This window comes from Microtus ochrogaster, unplaced genomic scaffold, assembly GCF_000317375.1.
Source record: "Microtus ochrogaster isolate Prairie Vole_2 unplaced genomic scaffold, MicOch1.0 UNK35, whole genome shotgun sequence".
Lineage (NCBI taxonomy): Eukaryota > Metazoa > Chordata > Mammalia > Rodentia > Cricetidae > Microtus > Microtus ochrogaster.
Window position 1 is genome coordinate 1227447 of NW_004949133.1, and position 26688 is coordinate 1254134.

The following is a 26688-nucleotide window of genomic DNA, read 5'->3' on the forward strand; positions in this document are numbered from 1 at the left end:
CATCTATTGAATACTAAAGAGTTTCTCCAAAATACAGGGCATTTAAAAAAGAAAATGGAGGATACGGTGTAGACTCCCATTTGGTTCATTGCCTAAAAGAATACATGATGAAATACATTTGCCAAGAAACTGAGATTAAAAACAAGAGGGTGGGAACGCTGTGCAAAATGTGGACAGAAGCCTGGCAAACCATTGACAGAGTCATTGTTGGTTTTCAAGGGAAGATATGAGGAAGATAATATCATGAAATAACTTTAATGATAATTATAGCAACAAGGCTGAGCACTTCCATTGGCCCAGGCACTCGATTCTGTACTCTAATGCTTTACATGAGCTCATGCAGTCCTCCGAATCATGCTGTACAGCGGATGCTATTCTCATTAACATTTCATAGATGAGGAAATGCATACAGCAATTTGGAAATTTGCCTAATGTCACAAAGCTGATGTAACGCAGAGCCTAAGGTTCATATTTTGCCCTTTCACAACAAGCCGAGATTCAACTTCTTCGGCCATCTCTCCTTCACTGAGCCAGTGCTGGTGGTCAAGAACTAAGGTCTGAAACCCATGGCATCACTTATGAAAACCTGATGTGGAAAGATCTGCAGGTAGAATCAATGCTGTTTCGTTTAGTCTTCATTTCTACACCAGAAGATGGTGCTTACTTCTGCTCAGTTTACCAAGTCTGGAATCTATTAAGAAGCCATCATTCTACTGAATTTCTCCAAATAACACTGAGGCTAGTCTCATATTATCTTCCCAGCCAAGAACACAAAATTGTTTAAGACAACAAAAGGAAAAGAAAAAATAATAATTTTTCAGGGAAATATGGATTACATTGGAATATTCTATGATTATTTTAAAGTGAGATTTAAGTAATTTGCATCACTATTTTTCCTTTCCCAGTTTTCTTTATAGGTAAAGAAAAGAATGTTTAGACATACAAAGAAAATGTTAAGCAAGGAAATTCAGAGATAATAGAGAAAAATATCCCCTGAGAGTCTCTTAGCCCAAATAGGATGTAGGGTTTCAACCTGGTTGGTGGGTGGGGTGTCTTTTGACAATGGTTCTTAAACTTCAATAAAAGAAGAAATGACTGGAAAATCCCAGTACATCTACGACTTCTCCATATTCTAGCCCAGCAGCTTTGGACACGGCCATAAGAACATTGTCTTAGGCTTCCCATTGATTTTAATGGGTTGCCTGCAGGAGATATGTTTTTAAAAAAATATCTGCAAGAGACTAGAGACTCACTCCCAAGCAAGTGTTGCAATTACACATTCCATCACATAATTCTGTAAATCTGGCTGTCAATATCCTACCTGCATCAACATCCTTGGGGCTGTGTTTTTCATCAGGAAGCCTGGATGGTTCTCTCCTGGGAAACCGACCTTCGTTGTAGTCCATGGAATGTGTGGGTTGACTAACTGCAGCCCAGGTGTAAAGCTGGTCTTGCTGCATTTAAAAAGGTATTTAAATGGAAATCAATTCAATCATGAAAAATAAATGGCTAATACATTACAAAATGTAAAAAAACCTCAAATACATGCAGATATGGAGACACATCTAAAGCATTCAAACAGCATCTTACATTGTACAATATAGAACCATTAAGACACCACTGTCTCAATCTGCCCCAATTATTATTGTTGTTATTATTATTATTATTATTATTATTATTATTATAAAACCTAAGTATCTCTCTTTGGAAGAAGAAATATTTTACATGGGCCTGCCATGAGACACTCCAAATGCAAAGTTATACAACTTCCTGAAAATGGGTCTTTAACCCATCTAAATATGATGTCTCTTTAGCTTTGTTGGTGTGAATTTGGCTTGCTTTGGTTTTGGGTTCTCAGGGAGGTCCTCTCTCACTATCTACCAAGCTAGCATTGAACTCCAGGGTTCAAGTGATTATTCTTCTCAGTTTCCCCATCAGTGGGAACTACCAGCATGTTTGGCCACACTGGGATGATGTCCCATTAAAAAATTGTTTAAAAATGTAGAGCTTAAAAAACTTGTTTAAATACTTGCAGGAAAGTTAGAGGATAGTCTCTACATGGACACCACAAGCACAATAATAGATGCTTATCTTGAGATTGGAAGTTGAAAGAAAGGGCATGAAGAAGTCAATGAACCTGGCAAGAGCAAGATTATATAGGGCTCTTATGGCAAAGGAATGCTTCGCCAGCTGTAGTCAAGATAAAGCACACAAAATTAGAAGGCTCCTGGGTGTACCTCATGCCAGAAGGCAAACCAGATGGCTCCCTTGGGGACCTATACCTCAGAGTTGATCATCAGGACTTCAGAATAAGGCCAGTCTCTTTAGGATGCACACGAGCTATACATTGCATACACAAGCAAAATGAGAGTTGTAACAGGAACTATATCCAACAGCATGGGCATTACAAGGAATCATTGGATGTTATTGGTGATAATGGGCCAAGAAATTTTGTAGCCGAGAAAAAACAAAAATAACTGTGAACACCTACCACAAAGGGGTAGATAACCTTCACTAGCCAATGATGCATACTGAAAATAAATAAATTCCAACAAAGAAAAGCCCAGGACCTCATGACTTCACTACTGAAATCTACCAAATGCTTAAAGAACCAATAAATTCTCCTTACTTCCTACCAAGAGAACAAAAGCCAAAGAGCAATGTTTTCTAGCTCAAGTCCAGGATCAGCCAAACCAGAGTAGGACATCATGGAAAAGAATGCTTATTCCAGGAATAAGAGTCTGTGCAGAAATACAGCTCGTGGAGATAGGAAATATATGGACCAAAGAGAATGAACAAAATGGTGACCAGTCACCTGAGGTTGTAGGTGACAAATGATACAGCAACATTAGGGGTGTAGAAAGTGTTCATACGGGCACTGAACACAGGATGAGTATTCTGGGTCACAATGCCCCCTGGTAGGGTTTGACGGGGACCTAAAAAGGTTCGAATAGGTGGATCAGACTGGGGCAGAGAAGGAAGATGATGATGATGATGATGATGATGATGATGATGATGATGATGATGACAATAGTGTGTGTGTGTGTGTGTGTGCGCGCATGTGTGCATGTAAGTGCATGCCCACAGGTGTACACATGCATGTGGAGATCAGAGGTCAATGTCAAGTGCCTTCATATACTGCTTTCTTCATCCACTGTTGAGGCAGACTCTCTCTCTCTGAAGCTGAAGCATGTTGACTGGGCTAGATTGCCCTGGGAAGCCGCTGTAGCTCTAGGGTTACAGGCTCACACTGCCACCCCTCGCTTTTCACATAGCTGCCTGTTACCCAAATTCAGGCCTTTCTGCTTGCGCAGTCAACACCTTCCTGGCTGAGCCGTCTGTAAAACGGAAATAAGGTCTGTGCCTCATGCTAACTTGATACTGCACGGGCTTGATAAATAATGCCAAACACAGATGTAAGTATACTCATTTCCTGATTATTCGTACCTTACCTTCACACCAATCTGATTTGAAGTTTGGGAGTTTTCCACTACAATATTTTGAAGAGAAGTGAAAATAAAGCACCATGATTTGGCATATAGCCACAGACAAAGATGATTTCTGAATGACATTTCAAAGGAGTTACTTGACTAATAACAGTTACTAAGAACATGAAGTCCCTGCAATGGATTTATGAGCCCACATACAATGTTAGTTCTCAGGAGAAAAGCAAACGTAAACAACTCTTTTCTACGGTATAACTGGGGCATGATATTGTAGGCTATACTTATACCTATTGCTTCAGAAAAAAAATGCATTTTCACTGTAGAGAATAAAAATGCTCTTTAGTCAATTAAGTAATATAATTGTGGAGCAATCCTTTCCTACAGTATGAATATTTTTACTCTCATTGGCTAATAAAAGCTGATTGGCCAAGCCAGGCATGGGTGGTGCACATCTTTAATCCCAGCACTCTAGGAAGAGGCAGGTGGGTTTTTGTGAATTTGAGGCCAACCTGGTCTATAGAGTGAGTTCCAGGACAGGTTCCAAAGCTACAGAGAAACCCCGTCTCAAAAAAACAAAAACAAAACAAAAAGCTGATTGGCCTATAGCGAGGCAAAAAGTATAGGCAGGTGACCAAAGTGAAGATACAGGAAAAAGAAGGGTGTAGTTGGAGGTCAAGAGGTGTCACAGAGAAGCAAGAGGGACGTGTCATGCTAATAAAGATACCACCACGTGGCAGAGCATAAATAACAAATATGGATTAATTTAAAATATAGGAGCTATTTAGTAATAAGTCTGAGCTATTGGTTGAACATTTACAATTAAATACAAGGTGGTAATTTGGAAGCAGCTCCCAGAACTGGAAAATGCCACCTACCTAAAACTGAATTTTAAATTTTTCTTTTATTTTTTTTTAATGTGTGTCTGTAAATCTGTGTATGTGTATGCACAGCCTGAAGTGGGTGCTAAGAAGCAAATTCAGGAACTATGGTAATACAATAAGCACTCTCAAGGACTGAGGCATCTCTCCTGCCCCAAAACTAAATTAATTTTGAAGGGCTGGATAGGTGATTCATTAGTAGAACATTTTCCTAGGAGGCATAAGCCCTCATTTTTCTCATGTTTTTCCTGTCATTTAGGCAGTTAATGTATGTATTATCCTAGTATATCTCACTGCCTCTACAATTCCAACTACTCAGCAGATGGATAAGCTCCAAATTGCTGCTCAAAAAAAATTGTTTTATCTTCTCTGCAGACAAACCCTGAGAGGCAAGCCTTCCTTTACAGGAAGAGTAACCATCACTGAGTCCTTTGCATCCTCTACCATCCTACCTCTGGTCTTGCAGCTTTGTCCCAATTAACTAAAATCCCTCCCACGAAGCAAAGGTGTTGCCTGTTTCAGAGACTAACACCAGCATCACTGTCTCCTACATCACTGCAGAAAAATCTTCCTGATGCAGCGTTACCTCCTCCCTCATCCTCTGGAAATGCATGATGGGCAACTTGGGAGAAACTGCCTTGCAGGTGCTCACAGCTTTGAACAGGTCATCATTTTTTATTTTTAAGTACCCTAAAATAAATTTTTTCCAAATTTAGAAGTGTTTGAAGGCAGGTTTTGACATGCCTCAATATTTCATTCTATGTGAGTCTCCTCTCAGCTGCACGCACATTCTTTTAGAAGCCCAATTTTAGCCACTAGTTAAAGTCAAGGCATCTAATTGGGATTGATACATCAGTAACCATGCAGCCAGCTTTGAGGTTTATTATGCTACTGATCTTTTGAAAAGACTATTTGCTTTTGTGTGTTTATGTGTGTGTGTGTGTGTGTGTGTGTGTGTGTGTGTGTGTGTGTGTGTTTATGGAAGTGTTGTGCCTGCAGTTCAGGGGGAGGAGTCAGATCCCTTAGGACTGGAGTTACAGCTGACTGTGGCTTCTGTACTACCAGCTGAACTCGGGTTGTCTGCACGAGCAGCAGGAACTCTTGACCACTGTGCCCTCTGCCTTTCTAGGCTCAGCTCTGAGGATTTTTAAACGGACTAATTAATTACAAAGTATAGGTCAACAAATTAAGAATATGAATTATGGAGAATTCTTACATATAAACTATTGCCCATCCGGTCTTCCAAACGAGAAACCATGACCTTTGATAGGTCAGTACCTCACATTCTCAGCACACCACCAAGAACGATGTTTTGCATGTTAGATATAGCACTAGAACTCACTTCCCATTCATCCCAGTGGCTTTACACTTTCACACCAAGTGCAGATTCATCCACAGTCACCCCAATGCTGGAGCATTCCTTATGTCCGATGGGAAACAGTTTTCACAAACAGCGAAAATAGGTACACCTGCATCTGCTACCATAAGGCTTGAAGCTCTCCAAATGTTCCGAGATGGAACTGTGACGGCTGCTGTGCCTATGAAGAACCTCCCTATGGTGCCATCTACCCATTCTTTCCCTCCATCCTCTGCAGGTACTCTGCATCTGCCACCAAGATGCTTCAACATTTCTTGAAGGCACCAAGATCATCCAGAGCCCAGTGCCCCTATAGAAATATTCTCAGGGATAGAGAGATGGTTTGACTTTTCAGAGTGCTTATTGATCACCCAGAAGACATGGGTCTGGTTCCTAGAACTCATGCTGAGTGGCTCCTAACCACCTGTAACTCCAGCTCCAGGCGTTCCAATTCCCTTGTCTCTACAGGCACCTCACATGGCATACGCACACAGAGACACTGACAATACACATAGACAGAAACTTTCAATCTTAGAAGTTTGTTTTCCTTCCCCAAACAACTTGCCTTTTGACCTTGCTGTGAAGGTGAACAGTCAGGGTCAATGGGAAGGGATTCCACAGGAACACACCTCTGAGCAAATCACTAGTGGAGTTTCTAGATCAAGTTAATTAAGGTGGAGACACGCCCTGAATGTTGACATCATCATTCCACAAGGAGGAAGGTAAGTTGAATAAAAGAGGTAAGAGCGACCCCAGAACCAGTATTCACCACTCGCTGCTCTGCAGCTGAGGGCAATGTGACCAGCTACTTCATGCTCCTGTCACCATGGCTTTCCCACAATGACAAGTTTACTCAAACACTGCTCCTAAACTAACTCCTCCCTGGGTTGCCTTTGTCTGCTATTTTATCATAGTAGCCAGGAAAGTACCATCCTCTTCCAGGCTCCCACATGACCAGGAAGTGCAGGTGCAAAGGATCATACTCCTTCCCAGTCACCTCACGCAGCACTGCATAACACCTGCCCTGTTATTCCACTGTGAGAACTGTCTCTCGCCTCTCAGTCCCTGGAGCAGAAGCTCTCCCAAGACCCCAACTATGCATCTTTCTTCAATGGGCAGGCCCAGTAAAAATGCAAGTGTACTGTAGCCTTTTTGTCTTTTACTTGTTAGCTTCGTCATAATTAATAGAAAGCACATGAATCTCAAACCAAGAAGCTTTTTGGTAAAAATAATAGGTCCCATCAGCACCCAGAGTTCTGAGAGATCTTGAGTAACACAATGAGAGCATGACTCATGTCATAGACATAGTCATATTACCAGAGCCTTGACAGTACGATCTGGCTCCGGTTCTAAACTCTTGCCAGCATTAAAAGAGAGTGGCGCACACAGAGAAACAGGAAAGATAAACTTATGGACTGTTTCAGCCCAAACTGGAGAGATGAATTCTCAGTCTGTCTCCATCTTGTTCTCAATGATGTCACCGTTTGCAGAAGGGAAGAAACAAAAGTCAGGAAATGTGCACATGGAGCTGGAACCTTCCTCCAGTTACCAGACTGCAGAAACAATGAACAACAAGGAGCTAGAATTTTCCCAAGAGTCTCATGCTGAAAGAAGGGAAAACATGAATCCCAGGTGCCATTGGGGGCGGGGATGTCTCCCAATGAGAGATTTCACAAATTTCTGAATTGTTAGACCAACTTACAAGAGAGGCTGGCTAAGCCGATGAAGTCTGAACCACACCTTGACTAGGGTGGTTATTTATGCATCTATAATGCCTTCTATTTAAACCTAAGCTAGTACATCAAGGATGAAGACGGATTTGGGGTGAGGGGTGACTAGTCCCGGTTAGTTTACCTTTTCCCAGTGGGGCCACATTCAGGAAATGTGGCAATTGGCTCAACCTACTGTATGACAGCATCATGGTCTAAGCTGTACCCTAAAAGCTCCAGTTAACAGAGACAGTCTTCCTTCTATCCTCAAGGTTCTTACAAAAGTGAGGGATGTCTCAATGCCTGCAACAATTTCCTTAAACAAAAAGAAAACCCCATAGGAAACTGCATTTACAGTTTTTTGAGACTCCCGCCCTTGGCACTCCAGAGCTGACATTTCTCAAAGGTGTGAGCTGAACTATGTAGGAAACAGAAGTCTTGCATACGTTAGCGCTAACTGCTGGGTCTCTTCACAGGGGGTAAAAAAAACCCACAAAACTAAAATTAAAACTTAGCATTAAAGCTTGTCAGTGACTATTTACAGCTCAGGAAGCAGGCTGAAACTAGATGAGGATGGGTGAGAACTCTGCTCCTTATAGAGCAGACTCCAGGGAGTGCGCTTAGATCAGGGATGATCTCAAAGGTTGGGGAGAAACCTAGCACTGAATGACTACTGTTATCACCACAGATTAAAAACAAGACAAACACCCCCATCACCACAACATGCAAGAACAAGTTCTTTCTAAATCAACAACTGAAAACAGGGTACCAAGTTGTAGCATCCATGCATATCCTTCCATGGGGTGTATAGTTAGTGAAAACATGGGTTTTTTTTTTTCCTTTTTTTGTTTTTGTTTTTAACCTTATACTTCTTTCCAAAGCTACAAAAATAGGCTCCTCTTAGAACTTGTCCCTTGGCCTTTGGACAGACTTCTAAAACCCTTACACATTGGTATGCACAGCCCGTAACAATTATCCTAAAAGACTCTCAAGGAGTCCTGCAAAACAGGCATTGTAGAGTTTAACAGCCCAAGATCCAATCATTTCTCTGCTAATAATTATGAGCAGTCTCCTCCCAGTTAAAACAAACCCAGCAATACCTCCAAGGGTGCTGCAAGGCCCCGATGACATAGGTAAATCTCATCTCAGTGTAAGAGTTCCAGAAATGGTTACTACAGGCACTAAAAGAGGCATCTAAGATGAAGGTTCGCTTGACTTTTACCAGTGATATAATGGTATTGGCAAAAGAGTTTTAAAAAAGCCGTGATAAATTCTCTCCGCTCTATAACATTCAGAAAGTTGAGGCAGGGGACCAAGGTACTGAGTTTTAGGCCAGCCTGAGCAGCAAGCCTCAAGAAAACAATACCCAAGCAAACAAAAATCCTATCATGGAACCCCACACCCTTGCTGTACTTCATTGTGAAATTACCATTAAATGTCAGTGTAACCCTAGTTAAATCCTGACCCAGCAAGACTGGAAACAAGATGTGCCTCCCCTATGTATCTTTCTTGACCTTAACTTTGTCAAACTACCCTCAGGCTTGTTGATAATTTCTTTGTGACAGCTGAGGGTATGGGAGGGGCCGAGGTCTGGTTTCATCAGTGCTCATGTTATCCCTGGGTATGGAAGAGACCAGCGCAGAGCCCAGGTATACTGCTGTGGACTATGTTTAGGGGACATGCCTCAAAGCTCTCCTGGTAGCCTACTCTGAGAGCATTGGAGACCTTCCTTTTATGTCTTGGTATCACCTGTTATACCACCCTATTGTTCCTTAAAGGGGAAAAGTTACAAAGTCTCAGTCAATACTGTAGCAAATTCAACTTGATTAAAAACTTGTCTCCTTTGAGGGGGGGGTTAATTGAACAAACGAAGGGATGCTGGTGGAGTTACCCCCTCAGAAAGGACAAAGACTACTTTTTCAACATTTACACGCATTTAAATTGTTTTTCCTAGCATTGCTGTAACCTTAACAACAGCCTTGCTTTTTTTTTTCCTTCTGTACATGGTAAACAGCAAGTGCTTGGGAAATATATAACATTTCCTCTCTCTCTAATTTTACAAAGTATCTAAGCATTTTATTTAAAAATAAAAACTATAATTTTCTAGTAAATTTCATGGTAAAGAATTTTTATTTGTCTTCCAACAACTTTGTAATTTAGAAATGAACTTAATAGTCCCCTTGCAGAATATGAAGTGACCAGTAGAGGGCAGAGTCGAGGCTAGGAACACTGACTCCCTATTTAGGGATGAGGAAATCTCCAAAACGAAGAGCAGCTCTATTTTTGACTAAAATTTAGCACCTCCGTTGCCACATTGGAGAGCTCAGAGATCAGCCAAGAAAACTCCTTTCAATTTAAAACTTTCTTCAGCACAATCAGAGATACAGGAATGAGCACTGCAATAAAACAATGTGATTTGATAAGATGAACCGAATAAAGAAATGAAATAATTAACATTAATAGTCTCTTTCTTATTTTATGCATACTCACGGGTACAATTAAATCACTTCAAACCAAATCACGCTTAGTATGAATGATATAAGATTTTAAAGATTATGTATAGTTACATATACATAAGCATTGTATAAAATTTTTTAAAGATTTATTTATGTTTTTGTGTGATCTGTCTTCATGTACACAAGAAGAGGCAGTCAGGTCCTATTACAGAGGTTGTGAGCAACCATGTGGTTGAACTCAGGACCTCTAGAAAAGCAGTCAGTGCTCTTAACCTTTGAGACATCTCTCTAGCCCCACATAAAATTCCTAATCTAGAATATATATCCTATAGACAAGGTTATTGCAAAGGTTTTTAATATCTTTCCAGACTTTTTGAATGTTTAATAGACAAATGATTATTTTATTAACATTTTTATATCCCCAGCATTTATTATTTGCAATACTTTGTATTTCAAAAGGATATCTCAAAGTGACCAGCCAAAACAGATAGAAAGAAAGCAAAAGCAAGAGAATATTCATGGGTTAACCCTATGTGCACAGTACAAGTTGAGCAGGATGAAATCTGGTCTTTCTGGTTCATGGTTACCCTATGTGCACAGCATATGTTGACCAGAATGAAATCTGGTCTTTCTGGTTCATGGTTACCATATATGCACAATACATGTTGACCAGGGTGAAATCTGGTCTTTTCTGTTTTGAAACAGACAGGGTTTTTATTCAGTTACAGTTTCATGTTTGAATATTTACATTTCATATACTTCAAGTTGTTTTTGCTTGTTGTTTCCCAAGTAAGAAAATTGGAAGTGGCATGGAATGTTTCTCAGGAGAGAGAGCTTATCGAGTGTGCTCAAAGCCCTGAGTCTGCCCTCTAGCAGCTCATAAAGGAGGCAGGGTAGCCCATGCCTGCCATCCCAGCACTCAGGAGGCAAAGGCAGCAGGATCCGGAGTTCAAGGTTATCCTTAGATACCTAGGAAGTTACAGGCTAGCCTGGACTACATGAGACCTTGTCTCAAAGAAGGAATAACATGGGTTAAAAAAAGAAAAGGAAAAGGAAAGAATTAAATAGAATGCTCTTAAGATTCATGAAAGGTAGTATTAATTCCACTGAGATTTGACCCCCCCCCCTAAGAGTTCTCCCTCATCCCTGTCCTCTGCCCTCTCCTCCCCCCTTTTCTCCCCTTTTTCTTCTTCCTCTCTTTCACTCCCACCCACTCTGATGAGAAGTCTCTCAATTATACACAAGAAGTTAACCAAAATTAATGAGCAATTCAGGGGAAGTGTTCCATCATTAGACTAAATCCTAGCTCGGCATCTCTCATCATCTGAACATAACCCTTGAGAATTCAAAGGAAAGGCCTCCTTTGAGTTAAAAGGAAAAGGGCCAAGAATGGCTCACAGGTCTAAATAACAACTCGTATCTACAAGACACACTGTTTCTGGGGCACAGTTTTCCCAAACCCAGGTGATCAAATACCCATGCTCTCAGAGGCATTCTCAGAGCTAGCTGTTCCAGATTTTGTGTTTGTTGTTGTTGTTTTCCGAGAGTGGAGCCTAATAATCAGCACTTGAGAAAGCTCCCAGAAGCACAGAGAGTAGGATGAGGAGGTGCGGGCAAAGGGGCAGCAAAAGAGCCATGGGGGGGGTCACAGAGAAAGCTTTGTTATTCTACAACTAAAATATCCCCACCATGGGAAACAAGACCCAACAAGGTTTGTTTGTTTTAAAAATTAATCGTTTGGAGGTATAGGTGCATGTCGGTGGCACAGGACCACCGAGGTGGGGAGGGAGAGGAGAGAGAAAGGGAGAGAATATTGTTTTATAAGGAAGGAGCTGGAGAGAGCAAGAACAGCAGCCTGGGAACTAACTAGAGATGATTGTGTAGGTGCTGCCGCAAGACAGAGGTAATAGACAAAAGAGGACTGGCAGGGGAGGGAACCGAGTCTGGTTGTGGAGAGCAAATGTGGAGGGTGACACCCTTGGGGCTGAAACTAGATGTCTGCCACTTCTAAAACTACGTGACTCTGGGCAAGTCTCAGTTTGTCACACCCAAGGATGAAGTTAGGTTAAAATTAAGTTGCAATCAACTAATCAAAGTGCGGTAAAAATATTTGTGGTCTGTAAGTGCTAAGGTTCATGACCTAAAGAAACAAGGAATGAAAAGTTGTTTTTCCACTGTTTCACTCATGTTTGCCAACTGCACTGAACACACCCGCATTCATCTGCATTCAGCACGCAAACCAACTACACACCTGCCACCTCACCGAGTAAGTACCACCCACCGCCATGACATCTACAAAGGAATTCCAAACTCCACTCTTATGAGATAATCCCTTCCAGGGCATACCCACCAGGATTTGTCAATGAAATTAGCATCATAGCCAAATCAAATGGGTATCCAGCAATTCAGAAGTGCATAAATAAATTTGTCAAAACAGTTTAAATTAAGAGTAGTTTTAGGGACTACTGAGAGACGGCTCAGAGGTTAAGAGTACTGGTTGCTCTTTCAGAGGTCCTGAGTTCAATCCCCAGCAACCACATGGTGGCTCACAACCATCTGTAATGGGATGTGGTGCTTTCTGGTGTGCAGGCAGAACACTGGATACATAATAAAAAAACTAAATTTAAAAAAAAAAAGAGAGAGAGTAATTTTAATTACTAAATAACAAATAAAACATTCTACTCCCCATTATATGTTCTTTGAAAATTACCCTGGCCTAAGGAGCTAGGTCAGTGGCCGTGAGCTTGTCAGCACACATAGAACCCCAGGTTAGACCCCAATCCTAGGCAAAACAAAAGCAAACCTAAAAGGCAATACCTGAAGACCACTGTATCTCACTTTCACAATTCACAGTTGAAAGGGAGAATAGCCCCTCAAACACCCACAGGGCCTGGGTTTCCAAAGCTCTTCTTTCTCCCCCTTTGACAGTGCTAAAGATTGTGCCCAAGGCCATAGACACAAACAAGGGCTCTAGCACTGAGCTATACCCCAGTCTAGAAGCACATCTTCCAATAGCGAGATAAGCTGCAGCTGTGGTAGTTACAAAGTGGGCAGCTCAGTATTTCTGCTCCAACACATAGCATGGCTTCTGCTACTATGAATTGAAAATCACTTCATATTACAGTAATATTATAGCATTTAAAATATAATACTAAAAAGAAATGATTTCTTCCACAGCATCCTAAGGCCATGAGTTGCTCAGAAGTTTCTCTGTCTGATAATCGTCAGTAAATATTATCAAAACACTACATATATTTGGTAAAGATTAGCAGATTCAGAACTGTTCAGTCCATTATAATACCAACTCTGATAATCTGGTTGTGAATTCGCAACTTTCAAAATTAAGAATTCCCTCTGCTCACCAGCTTGGATGAGTCAGCAGAATGCCAAGGACAACCCAATGGCGTCATGAGCAGTATCAGAAAACAGTGGCCACATTGGACCGCAGTATTCCAAGCCAGCACTCCAACTCAAACTGTTTCTGCATCTCTGTCCTACATCCAAAGTTTTCTGTATCAGCTAAACCCAAAGCCCACTCCAGCAGCTGAACCCAAAGTCCACTCCATCAGCTGAACCCAAAGTCCACTCCATCAGCTGAACCCAAAGTCCACGCCATCATCTAAACTCAAAGTCCACTCCGTCACCTAAACCCAAAGTCCACCCTTCACCTGAACCCAAAGTTCATCCTTCACCTGAATCCAAAGTCCACCCCTTCACCTGAATCCAAAATCCATTCTGTCACTTGAACCTAAAGTTTACTCTGTCACCTGAACCCAAAGTCCACCCCTTCAGCCCTAAAACTGTCCTTCTGGGCAACATGAAAACTGGCCCCAGAATCACCTTAAAGCTCATGGCTCTATTTAGGGTTTGGCTTTGATCACTTGAATCCCCAGGCCTCACAACTTGTGATGATTTCTATCACAGGAGTAACCTCTTCAATATGCCATGAGAACAAGATGCTTCCTGCCCTAAGAGTCAGTATTTATACAGAACTAAGCTGCAAGCTCCTTCATTTGATACTACATCTGCTCTCGCAAACTCAGTTTGATGATGTCACTGAGTTATCAGTTCATCAAAGTGTTCTGCATGACAGTTTCTCACGGTATTGGTCTAAACCCAACCCCCACCCTTCTTAGCTCCTTTCTCGTCTTTGGATCCAATATTTTCTTGAGAGTGTCTATCCCCTTCCTTAACACTCGTAACATGACACACTCAGCTACATCATGTCACATAGTTAGCTTGTGAAAGAAATCCTCATCTCCCAGCATCCCTTGAAGAATGCACAGGGGCTGTAAATCCAGGATAACAGAGAGAAGTTCAAATCTGTTTCAAATGGAAGGAATTATGGGGCAGAGAATTCTGGCTCTCGGAAAGCCATCTCAACCACAGAAAGTCACTCCACATTTTAAACTTTGGGTGTCCTCATATGACAACTTAGGAGAATTGGGCTAAAATATATGCTAACCTTCTCTTCAATTTTGATATTTTATGATCCCCACCACACAATTAAAAATTAACCATTTTCTGTATAGACAAACGTCTTTAAATAGTTAAAACAGGAAATTCCTTATGTACCCTGAGAGGTCTGCTGGTATGAATTTGGCAATACCACAGATTAAAAACCTTTGTGCAGGGGCTAGAGAGATGGCTCAGTGGTTAAAAGCACTGACAGCTCTTCCAGAGAACCTGGGTTCAATTCTCAGCACCCATAGGGCAGCTCACAACTGTTTGTAGACACCCTCACATAGACATACATGCAGGGAAAATACCAATGCACATAAGTTGTCTTCAAGAAGAAAAAGAAAAGAAAAACTTTGTGCATAAACCAGGCTGCACTCTATTCTAACTTACTCCATGCTGTGTGGAATAATGGCATTTATTATTATTATTAAAATTATTATTATAATTACTATTATGGGGATTGAGACAGGGTCTCTCTATAACAGTCTTGGCTGTCCTGGTACTAGTCTGTAAAGCAGGCTGGCCTAACACTCACAGAGATCCACCTGCCTTTCCTTTCAGGTTTAATACTTTGAGATTAAAGGTGTGCACCACCACTGCCCAAACTTTATTATTATTATTAATCTTTGTATTGTGGCCTATATACAATTGTTTCAGTGTATATGTATGTTTGTGCATGAAGTGGGGACCATAGTCTACTCGATCACACTTCACCTTATTTTATGTATTTGTTTGTTTCTTTATTTTTGAAGCAGCATTTCTCACTGAACCTGAGTCTCTGTGATTCAGCTAGGTCAGCCAGTAAGCTTTGGGGATCAGGAATGGCTGTCTCTACTGTCCCACCCTTACCCCCAAATTCTGAGCTTTTAGGCAAACTGCCACACCCAGCTTTCTATGTGAGTCCTGGGGATCTGAACTTAGGTCCTCTATGTTACTGCTCTACGTTAGCATAGGAAATAATGGGTTTCCCTATACATTTTCATTCATTTGTCTCACTATACTTTAAAACAGGAGCTTTTAGCCTGAGACTTACCCATGCAATGACTTCATATCACAAGGCAGCGCCCGACTCCAGTTTGAGTGTGCATGCTGAAGCAGACTCTAGACTTCCACTGGGCAAGTAAGCGACCCACACTGACCCAGTAGAAAGCACAAAGAGGACTGAGAACGCACACCACTGAGAGCTCACACGTAACTGAGAAGTAGCAGCTACAATTTTAAGTGAATGGGGAACACATGGGCACAAGAATCACCAAAACTACAGCAGCAAAACCAGGCCCATAAACTTAGCAAGCACACTAGAGCCACGAAAGATGCTGGTCCCTCTCCCACACTGGGCACAGAGGCACTGATGAACCTGTCATCCACCCATCGCCCTGTGTCAAAGGGTTAACAGGCACAAGACTCCGGATCTTCCGCTGGACTTCAGCTGCACATGGTCTCGATCAATTCACGGGCCCATTCAGATGACTATCCCTCAGGAGCAGAAGGAACCTAGGAGCTCTCCCTGAACTTAACCTTCCACCAATCTTCATTCTGGCTCAGCTTTGAAGGTCTCCAGCAGGTATCCAGGTGTCTCCCTGAATATCTTTTCATGCCCCCACGGCTCTCACCACATCTTACTGGCTCTCCATCTTTGCCCTCACTAAGGCATCTCTGAATACCTCATCGTCTTTAGGCTGTTTGTAGACAGTCTATAAATACTTGCTACTGTGTGAAGTGGAGCATGTGATCTGAGAGCTAACATTAATTAATTAATTAAGATTAGACTGAAAAGACCTGTGATGGCCAACAGTCACTCAATCGGGTAAACAGGGATTACAAGGTAAAGAGCAAGCAAACACATGGGGTTTGAGAAACTATTGTTACTCAGCAAATCCTGACTTTGTGGAAAGATGCAAACATAAATCCATGAATATCTCTGCCACAGCACCCTCATGTCAGCATGCAGCACAGAGGAGAAATGTCCCCAAAGCATTTAGCTGGGAAGCTATCTGCCTATAGGATGCCTATAGGATCCTATAAACATCAGAAAGACGCATAGCACTGAGACTGTGGTTGGGGACACAACAGATTCTAAGCATGAGCAAAGCCCCGAGTTCAAACCCCAGCACCAATGAGAAAAACAAAACACACTAACTGAGAAATCACTACTCTCAAATAAATAGCCGATACCAGCAGCCATGTGGATGGATACTCAGGAATATCCAGCAAAAGGAAAGCAAAAGAAAATCGTGACAGAAGAGCTGGGCTGAGTCACCCATTTTAATAAGTGCTCATCACCCACAATCACCATGAATTGGAAGCCAACACACACTGTGGGCCAAACAGGTGATTCACAATACAAGTTCCAGAAGTCAAATATGCACCCAGAGGCGGGGGGAACAGGTTTAGGTCTATGAATGGCAAGAGATGGCCAGAACTGCAAAAATACCTTCAGTGCATTTGAGCTGACAATGGACTTCTAGTAAGAGCAGCCAGGAGCATGACTTCAATTTCTTCTGTAAAGAATACTGCCCCCTCATTATGAAGATTAAGTGAATACTTAGAAGACATTTACAGGAAAGCCAGGCATAATAGCTTTCATAAGCTTTTAAAGATAGAAGATCTGCACAGGGGCTAGCGGTAAAATTCAGGCCAGCACAAGATTGGCAGGAGTTAAGCCACGGATATAAAACTGAAAAGTGCCTAGTAAGAAATGGACGGTGACTTGGCCCACTCGGTAGAGCATAAAACATGAGTCAAGGTTAGAAATTAACACACCCTCTGAGGAAGACAGGAAGAACATGAAAATGAAGATACAACCTCGCTGCTTGCTTCCTGATCCACCTCCTGGTGAGTGATCAGCCTTGCAATCCTGTGAACCATGCCCCTCCCACACCTCCACCAGGATGTACACTCATGCTGTGACTAGGGCTACAGAGCCAAGCAGAAGCCATTCTTTCTGTAAGTTGCTGCTTGTCAGGTATTTTGTTACATGGCGTGGCCCGCATGGTGACCACTGCTGCTTGACAAAGTTCCAGCATTTCAACTTTGCAGACCACATTTATTTAGTACCATTTTACATTTATTTATTTGTTTGTTGTTTGTTTATTAGTTTTTCAAGACAGGGTGTCCTAGATAGCCCTGGCTATCTAGGAACTCACTTTGTAGACTAGGCTGGCTTTGAACTCAGACAGCCGCCTGCCTCTGCCTTCTGAATGCTGTGATTAAAGGCGCAGGTTACCACTGCCCAATTTACTTTTATTTTTAATGATCCTCACTATTTAGGCCTTTCCTTTCCGGAAAATTTTCATGGGCTTTGGGAAAGTATTAAAATGTGTACAATGGTAGCTTTACTAAACAAAATAATTCTTTGTAAAAAAAAAAAAAAAATCCCCCTCCCACTGTGAAACCAGGAATTCCAATATACCCTCCTAATTACACCAAGAACAGGAAAGTTAGAGATTTGCTAGACACACCTGATCCCAAGGATGAAATGCCTACAATTTAGATCTAGAGCCTGAGGCCATTAAGGGCAAGAGTTCAGTTAATAAACAAAGAGAAATCAGAATGGTGTGATGGGAAAGGAGGAAGATGTCAGGACCTTCCTTTCGGGGAAACTGTTGTAGGGTGTCTGCTCCGCAGAAGTCCTTTTCCCAAGGTCAGGCAGAGAGCTGGACAAAAGTTCCTGCCTGTTAAAGCCAATCATTCTTATCTCTAGCAAAAGCAACTTGGCCCTTTTTAACACTTGGCTAATGCCTACTGTCAAGGCCAATGCTGGATTCCTTAAGCCACGCCCCAGCTCATGTGCCCCTTGTCTCCCATTTAATCCTACATGCAACCACACCTTATAAAAACTGTAATCTTTTCTGAATAAAATGCTGCTGGCAGCCATCCCAATTCACCATTAGTTCGGGTCCATTTCCTCCTTTTCTCCCCGGGTCCCTGCAAACTCCACACATCCTCTTTGGAACCTGAACCCCCCCCCACACACACACTGAAGCAGGTCTCTGGCAATAGCAACAATGAGAAAAGTAGAAGATCAACTCAGGATCAGTTGAATGATTCCTCTTTGTCAGACACAAATCAGCCAAGGCCAGCGACATCTCTGTCACTGCCTGCCTCTCCAAAAGCATCTTCCTAAATCCTATTCAGGTCTCATTCTGAAGTTTATTATGTCCAAAGCAAAGGGCTTCCAAAGAAATCGTACTCTCTTATAAGCCTGCTCAGACACCTAACTCACAGGGCATGGAGTGAGGGAGCCCTTCCCCGGCTGGCAGCCATGAATATCAAAGGGGCTGCATCTGTGCCCTTCTTTGTGCTCCCCCATTCCCTTTAAGGTCAAGTTCCTCTTTTATAAAAGGACACCTGCATTTATAGCTCATCCTTTTTTTTTTTTTTTGCCTCTTCAGAACTAAAAGAAATGCTATCAGTCTTTCTTTAATGTTTATCTCCCCTGTCCTTAACCTTACATTCCCTAGTGGGTCCCCTCTACCCCTCACCTTATGGCCCTGTCCTCCATCCATCTCCATCTATTTCTAAAGACACTGGGAACACTCCCGTCTAAGGGAAAGGCAAAGCTCACAGCAGTTTCTCCACTTACAAACTGCCCTAACTTTCAATCCAATAAATATTTTGTGAATGTCTCATTCGAAAAAAGTCAAATTCATTGAATAAATTCACCTTTTTAGTAGTACGCCAGGAGTAAACCAATTGCAGCTTGCAAGCCAATCTGTGCTACCTGCCTCCACCCCCACCTGTAAATGGAAGTTTTATTAATCAATACAGCCACATTTACAGACTGTGCATTGTCTGTGTAATACACGTCAAAGCAGGACTGTGACTTGACAAAGTCTATAAGATAGTTCCTAAATTCTCAAACACTATCTCTGACTCTTAGCATAAAACTTTCAACATCCCCTCATCTAGACAACAACAACAACAACAACAAAAAAATACACTCAATCTTCCAGGTTTCCAAAGTCCAATAAGGCTTAGGAAGGAATGCCTATGAGCGCCTCACAGGTTGGTTGCTTCTTAGTCACTGTGTCCGATTCTACCCTTCAGTGGTAGAAGCCCAATGGTAGCACATCCTGCTGCTGGAGAGAAAAGCATGACACTTCCTACACAGAAATGATGGATACTCAGGCATAGCCAGCACGGAAAGGAGAAGAAAATCATGACGGAAGAGTTGGGCTGAATCACCCATTTTAATAAGCCTCCACCACCCACAATCACCGTAGGGAACCACCACACACTGTATGTATGCCAAGTGGGTGATTCAAAGTACAAGTTCCGGAAGCCAAAGTGTGTATCTGAAGCAGCATGGTCCTCTCAAATGAGCAAACACAAAGAAAGCCTGTCACTGCCTTAAAAAGTGTATCCCCAATGTGTCTTTTGAACCATTCCTGCTTTAAAAAGAAATGTTTAGTTAGCATGCAGAATAATGAGCTTCATTATGACACAGGCCTGCATCACTGAGCTACACATCATTGCACTTTGCTCAAACCCACCCCTTATCACTTTTCCTCGGTAGACCCTTTCTTCCCACTCGTTACCCTTCCTCCCCACAGAGCCCCCGTCTGCTTCTGTGTCTAATCATACCTAGCTTAAAACATTCTTACACATGTAAATCTCAAAAGTAAAATGTATATATTAATGACTACAGCATGTAGTCATATGAGCATTACTGAGTGGTAACAGAACTAATGAAAAAGATAAAAAGAAGTACCACTATTTCCCAAACTCAGAGAAAGCAGAAAAATGATAACATACAATAAAATGTAGGTGTGGCAGTTGAAACCTATAATTCCAACATTCAGAGGAGGCTGCTGGGCACAGACTGTTGCAAATTCAAGGCCAACCTGGCTACTGGGTGGTTTTGTGTGTCAACTTGACACGAGCTCTAGCGTCTTCAGAGGAAGGAGCCTCAGCTGAGGAAATGCCTCCTTGAGACCCAGCTGTAAGAAATCTTTTTCATTTAGTGATCAATGGGGGAGGGCCCAGCACACAGTGGGTTGTGCAACCATGGGCTGTTGGTCCTGGGTTCTATACAAAGGTGGGCTGAGCAAGTCATGGGAAGTAAGCCAGTAAGCAGTATCCCTTCGTGGCCTCTCCATCAGTATCCTGTCCTGTTTGAGTTCCTGTCCTGGCTTCCTTCAGTGATGAACAGCAATGCTGAAGTGTAAGCCAAATAAACCCTTTTCTCTTCAACTTGCTTTTTGGTCATGGAGTTTCATCTCAGTTATAGAAACCCTAAGACACTGGACTATACAGTGAACTCCAGGCTAGTCTAGGCTGACAGGGCCTAGACACTCTACATTTATTTCTTAAGGAAAAAATGTGGATATAACAAGATGTCTCAACTTGGCTTCATTCTTTGAAGCACATGTAATTTGACTTGGGAAAAATTGGCCTGTATTAGTAACTTTTTAGGATCACAAGATACATTGTAAGATATCAAATTAGCTGGGCAGTGGTGGCGCACACCATTAATCCCAGCACTTGGGAGGCAGAGACAGGTGGATCTCAGTGAGTTTAAGGCCAGCCTGGTCTACAAAGGGAGTTCCAGAACAGCTAGGACTGTTACACAAAAAAACTCTGTCTCAAAAAAACATAAAAAAGAAAAAGAAAATGAAAGAAAGAAGAAATAAATGTATTTAATAAGTTAAAATAAAGTTGGATGGAAAAGTGGTTCTTGAGGAAAACAGTCAGCAAATTTCTTCTTGTGGACTTTTACTGACTACCCCTTCCCACTGGCAATCCTTCCCCCTCCCCACATTAGAGTTACACATCTAAGAACATCTACCCCCCCCCAAGAAGTAGAGCTTTGTGAAAGATAGGAGCAAGGTTATGTGGCATACCGATCTTCAACCATTCGGGGCTCCTTTCCTAGTGTTAGCAGTACCAGATAAAATAAGTATCTTTATTCTTTGGTGAAGCATTATTTTAAAAAGGAACCTTTCATTCCTCCATGCTACATCGTCGACAGAGTATCCCTAACATTTACACACAATACACAGAGAGCTAAACAGCACAGTCATATTTGAGTGTGACCCTCTGCAGAAAAGGACAGGGTAATGGAGTGACTACGGAATGGTCAGGAACACAACACCAGGCGAGCAGGTTGTGTTCCCCTCCACAATTTGTAGTCACTCCTGTAGCTTTTCCTAGTCTTTCACTTCCCTAAGAAAGGGTACAAAGACAAACAGAGACCCAACACAAAGCTGATTCTCAGACCACGTAAGGCTCAAGTCCACAGCCTATCGTGCATCCCATCGTGCGTTCCATCTCTCCATGTGTTTTCACGATTGCTGGACATGATAATGCTTGATTGCTCAAGACGACTCACTGAGTACATTCTCTAGTTCTTTATATTCCCGGTCACCTTTCTTACAACCCTGTTCTGCCCAAAGCAAGGCATACTTGTGGAATGGCTCAGCAAGATTCTATAACAATTTAAAGGACAATAGTGTAAAAAGCATGGGCCAATTGCTGTGTTAAATGCTTTCTAATTTAAACACATTTAGTTCTTAAGATAATTCTCAGTCAAGATATCATCATTAAAAAATTTTAATGTGATCCTGGATAATATTCCCCAACAGGGAGGAGACAGAAGCCTCAGGTTAAAAAAAGTCTAGGTATCCCATTGAAAGGGCTGGCAGTCCTTCCCAAAGGATAAGACCAAATTTCTTGAAAGCCTTAAGTCCAGTTTTAGGATTTCTTGGATCAGTGGCCTCTCTTGTGTGAAAAGTCAGCATTCGAGGAAGGTGTATGTTGTCATTCTCCATGAATCACAGGGTTATGGCTGGGCAACACTTTAAGAACCTATCACTTAAGTCTGAGCTACCCTGGGAGCCTCCCAACAAGAGACCACAATTCAGAGAAGTGGGGTCAATGTGTCACAACTCCAGAGTGAGGGACAACTGAAGAGGAGTCCCTAAGGGAGGGATGCCAAGACGTTCAGGAAGAAGTAGGTGAATGTCAATAGTGAAAGGTAGATGCTCATTAGCCCTACTGTTGGTAGCTAGGAGCTGAAGTCATCACTGTGGAGTCTCACTGAGCTCATTATAAGGTCAGTATTGGACACTGAAGCCAACAGTCTTCCATGATTTTGGGGGCTAATGGGCAGACCTCTGGAACTCCAGCAGGATCTCTAACTTCCATAGCCTAATCTCTACAGCAAGAACTTTAACGTTGAGTGGGGTTTGAAATCAGAGACTGATCCTACTGTACAGATCTCAGTGCTGCATTGGTAATCGCTGGAGATGGAAGGGTGACAGAACATGCCTCAACCACATGCTGCAAATTAAGTGTGGCCAGCAGAGGCTCCTCCCATATATTTTACTGCCCCATGGCCATTGGTACTGTATTGGTTGGCTATCAATGTGACCATACTTCTCTATTTTGTTTAGTCTTGTGTTGTTCTTATTTCAGTGGTTTTCTTATTCCTCTCCCAATGTTTCTGGGGATTCAGTTCTCAGTGGTAGGCTGCTCACTAAGAAGATCCCCAAATAAAAATGAAAGTGGGGACTGGAGGGATAGCTCAGTAGTTAAGAGCATTGACTGCTCTTCCAGAAGTCCTAAGTTCAATTCCCTGGAAACACATGGTGGCTCACAACCATCTATAGTGGGATCTGATGCCCTCTTGTGACCTACGGTCAATAGAGCACTCATATACAAAATAAATAAATCTTTTTAAAAAGTGAAAGTGATAGCCAAATCAACCAATACACAAATTGCCCCCTCAGAAACACAAGAGTTGAGGCTGTGACTCAGTGGCTGAAGACTTGCCTCATATGTATATTATATATCTAATGCCTATCTCCAGTACAGCAAAATAAAAACAGAGGAAATCAATCCAATGCAATGATGTAAAACTTCCCAATCTCAATCACGCTCCAACAAACAGCTTCCTATCCTCTGGAAAGTCTCATTTTGTCTCCAGGATCTTATCAATCAACTATGACCTGTAGACACTTGTAAATGTTAACCAAGCAGAAATGAGCATAGTGAAGTCCTTCATGTTCATAAAACTAACCAGTCAGGACCAAGAACACTTGTACATGTCATTGACATAAATAGGCCAGACTGGGAACTTGGGTGGTGTCTTTGTCCTTTCTGAGTACATGATCCTTTCGTACCACAGGCTACCTCTCCCAGTTTTTAACACTCTGCTTTCTTTCCTTGATAATTTTAATTATTCTTAATACATGATTTTACTATATAGCCCACATTGACCTTAAACTCATGAATCCTCTAGCTCAGCCTCTGAAATGCTGGAATTATAAAATGTATTAGTTATTTTTCTATTCTCGTGTGTCAGGGTCCAGTCTCAATGGGTTTTACATTCCAAGGTACAGGTGTGTGGATAAGGAAAATTAGCTAGGAGGAACAGAGATATGAAAGAAATACAGAGACATAGGATAGAACCGGAGGAGTAGCCAGTGAATACTGAATATTGAATGTGTCCACTCTATTTTCTATATGCTTATATACCCCAATCAAAAAAAGGGAGAAAGGCAAAAGACTGCTTTAACATGATACAAAGGACAAACAGAACAATCACTTGCTTCAGTACTTGAGATAGCAAGCCACCATTTCTTGAGTTAAGCACTGTGATGTTTTAGGCAGGATATGTAGTGAATATACCTTCAACCAAGTATCCTGTAGGCAACCACTCCTTGGGTCAAACCTCCTATTTTAAAATGACGAAGTAGGAATAGGCTTGACTTCTCTGACCTTTTGGTCAAGGTAGAGCAGATCCACCTTTGTGGGCATCTTGATATTCAAAACACCAAGGAACCACACCCTAGGTTAGGATATCTTGTTTGTAGCCACTCCTTAAGTCAGACTTCTTGTTAGTAACTTTGAAAGAGCAAGCAGAGGCTTAAGCTCTCTGACCTTCAGTCAAGGTAGAGTGGACCCACTTCTGTGAGCCCCCACACCCACGAAGACACCAAGACCAAGGCAAGTTGTGAAAGAAAGCATTTAATTAAGAGCTTGCTTATAGTGCGCGAGGGTGAGTCCTTGATTATCATGGCAGGAAGTGTGGCAGCAGGCCAGCAAGCATGGTTCTGGAGCAGTAACTAATAGCTTACATGTTGAGAAAATCATCATGAGGCAGAAAGACAGAGAGAGAGAACGAGAGAGAGAGAGAGAGAGAGAGAGAGAGAGAGAGAGAGAGAGAGAGAGAGAGCAATAATAGGAAATGGCATGGGCTTTTGAAATTTAAAGTCAAACCCCCAATGACCATCCTGTTCTCATGATCTTTTCCAAACAGCTCCACCATCTAGGGACCAAGCATTGAGTATATGAACCTATGTGGCTCACTGTCATTCAAAACACCACACAGATCTTTGACCTATACTCATAGCTCACCCCTCCCTCTTGGGCTGTTGCCTTAATAAAGCTTTTTTTTCCATTTGAATCAGTTTTATACTGAATTGTATTGACACCTGGCACATAGGATAAATTTCCTTAGCATTTGTAAGTTAACAAGGATGCTCAAAACTAAATGTGTCTTATAAAGTTCAGAAAGCCTTTATCAAGTAACATGAGGGAAAATGTGCTGTTCCTTTTATATTTTCTATAAAGATACAGGATAACAAGGGACTAACATGAGAAACCTTTTGCTGAAGTAGGTCGATTTCTAAACTGCATCAATAAGATTTCCCATATCAACACATGCACAAGTCTAAACAGAGATGGGTGGGATGCTGCTGTAAGATCAGGGGACAGCAAGAGTGGCGGGTACACGCCCAGATCTATGGGGTTCCTTCTTGTAAAGAACTGTCCCTGGGAGAATTGTTCCTTGGAAATGCTCACAACAACCCTCTTCTAGAAATCAGCAGAGAGACTAATTATCAGAAATATCTCTCCCCGGAGATGAGCACATCCCCTCCCCTCCTGACACCCCAGTCTCTATAATGTCCAGTATGTTTGCTTCCTTTGTAGTTTGAGAAAAAAAAAAAATCCTTGAGTCTGTATTCATTAAGCCCTGGCGCTGTTTCTGATCTGCTATTTTAGAATATGGAACAACATTTCCCATGAGAGTCCTTTTAATTTCCTCTTTGTTTTGTGTTCATTTGGTGCCTGGATTAGAGAGGTAGTAGTACACAGCCAAGGATACTGCCAGGAAGAAAACAATCACTTCAACCTAGGGAATGAAATCCCTAGTCTGTGTTTTTGTTTTTTACTTTCATGCGACACTTAGCTACCTTCCAAGACAGCATAGTTAAAGAAGCGTTTTCAGTCTCTCCAACACCAGGGTGGATGGAGTAAGGCGACATGTAAGAACTTAAAAAGAGAAAGACAAAGGATGTAGCTCATTGCTAGAACTCTGATAATATGCTTGGGGACCTGAGTTTTATCCCCCAGTATCACAATAATAAGTAAATAATACAAACTTTTAAATGGAGGGATAGGGTTATCTTGTATTATCAGTTTATTCCAATTTCACACTTACTGGGTGGAAAGAATTTTAAGTTCTGAGCTTTAATTAGGAAAATAAAGTTAATTTAATAATAGTTTTCATAAAAAAGCAAGTGCCAGACTGTTATGTGAAGTTCTCCTGGGATAATATGAACAAATTCACACTCCTGCAGCTATTCATCCCCACTAGAGCAACAGTGACATATCATTGTTATCAGAATAGCAATCCCTTGGATGTCCAACATTGCAAATCAGTGACCTTATTGTGCGTTCTTACGGATCAAGGGATGGGTGCTTCAGCAGGGTGGATGACTCCCCAAACACCTACATCACTGAAAAGCTTCACTGTAGCCTGATGACAACTTCCCTATTCCTTCAGTTAACCTTGAGTACGTCACGTAGCCCATGTGAAGCTTGGACAGAGTTACACACAGCTGGGAAAAGTGGCTGGAGTCTCAGGTGAGAGTACCTGTCCCTGCCCCCACCCCTTCCTCCGTGAGGGAACATCAGCAGGTTATATCTTGAAGGTGCAAGTAGTCATAGCTGCTCTGATGAAGACGGCAACAGCTGCTGTAAATAGATGATTGCATGCAATAAAGGCATAGCTAGTGTTTCTATTTTATTGTATTTATTATATCCCCAAAGTTCCATCTTGGTTATCTGCCAGAATGTAGCTCTACAGCACACCACACTGTAGTCCTCAGGTTCTGTCTCCAGAATCACACAGTTTCCACAGAGAGGAGACTTTGTAAATTACCAAATTCTTTCCACAGGAAAAAGATCTACCTAGCAGTGATTAGCTGCCATGTCATTTAAATCTTGAATAAAAAATAAAAAGAAATCTTAAAGAAGGCCCAACAAGTCCTGTTCTTTTCTGTTTATTATAGCTTCATGATCTAGAAAGGTTTCTCACAAACCAAAACTGAAATATCAGAATAGTTTATGAGGGTTCTTCTGCTCATACTA

At 41.8% G+C, this 26688-nt stretch overlaps 1 protein-coding gene across 1 annotated transcript in view; it reads right to left on the reverse strand.

Moving 5' to 3' along the window:
- The window catches only part of Fmn2 (formin 2), a 292978-nt gene that overhangs the window by 234851 nt on the left and 31439 nt on the right, over positions 1 to 26688 (reverse strand). The window contains exon 3 of the mRNA XM_026789966.1: positions 1322 to 1454. Coding sequence (XP_026645767.1) covers positions 1322 to 1454 — 133 coding nt within the window. The remainder of the gene's footprint in view (positions 1 to 1321; positions 1455 to 26688) is intronic.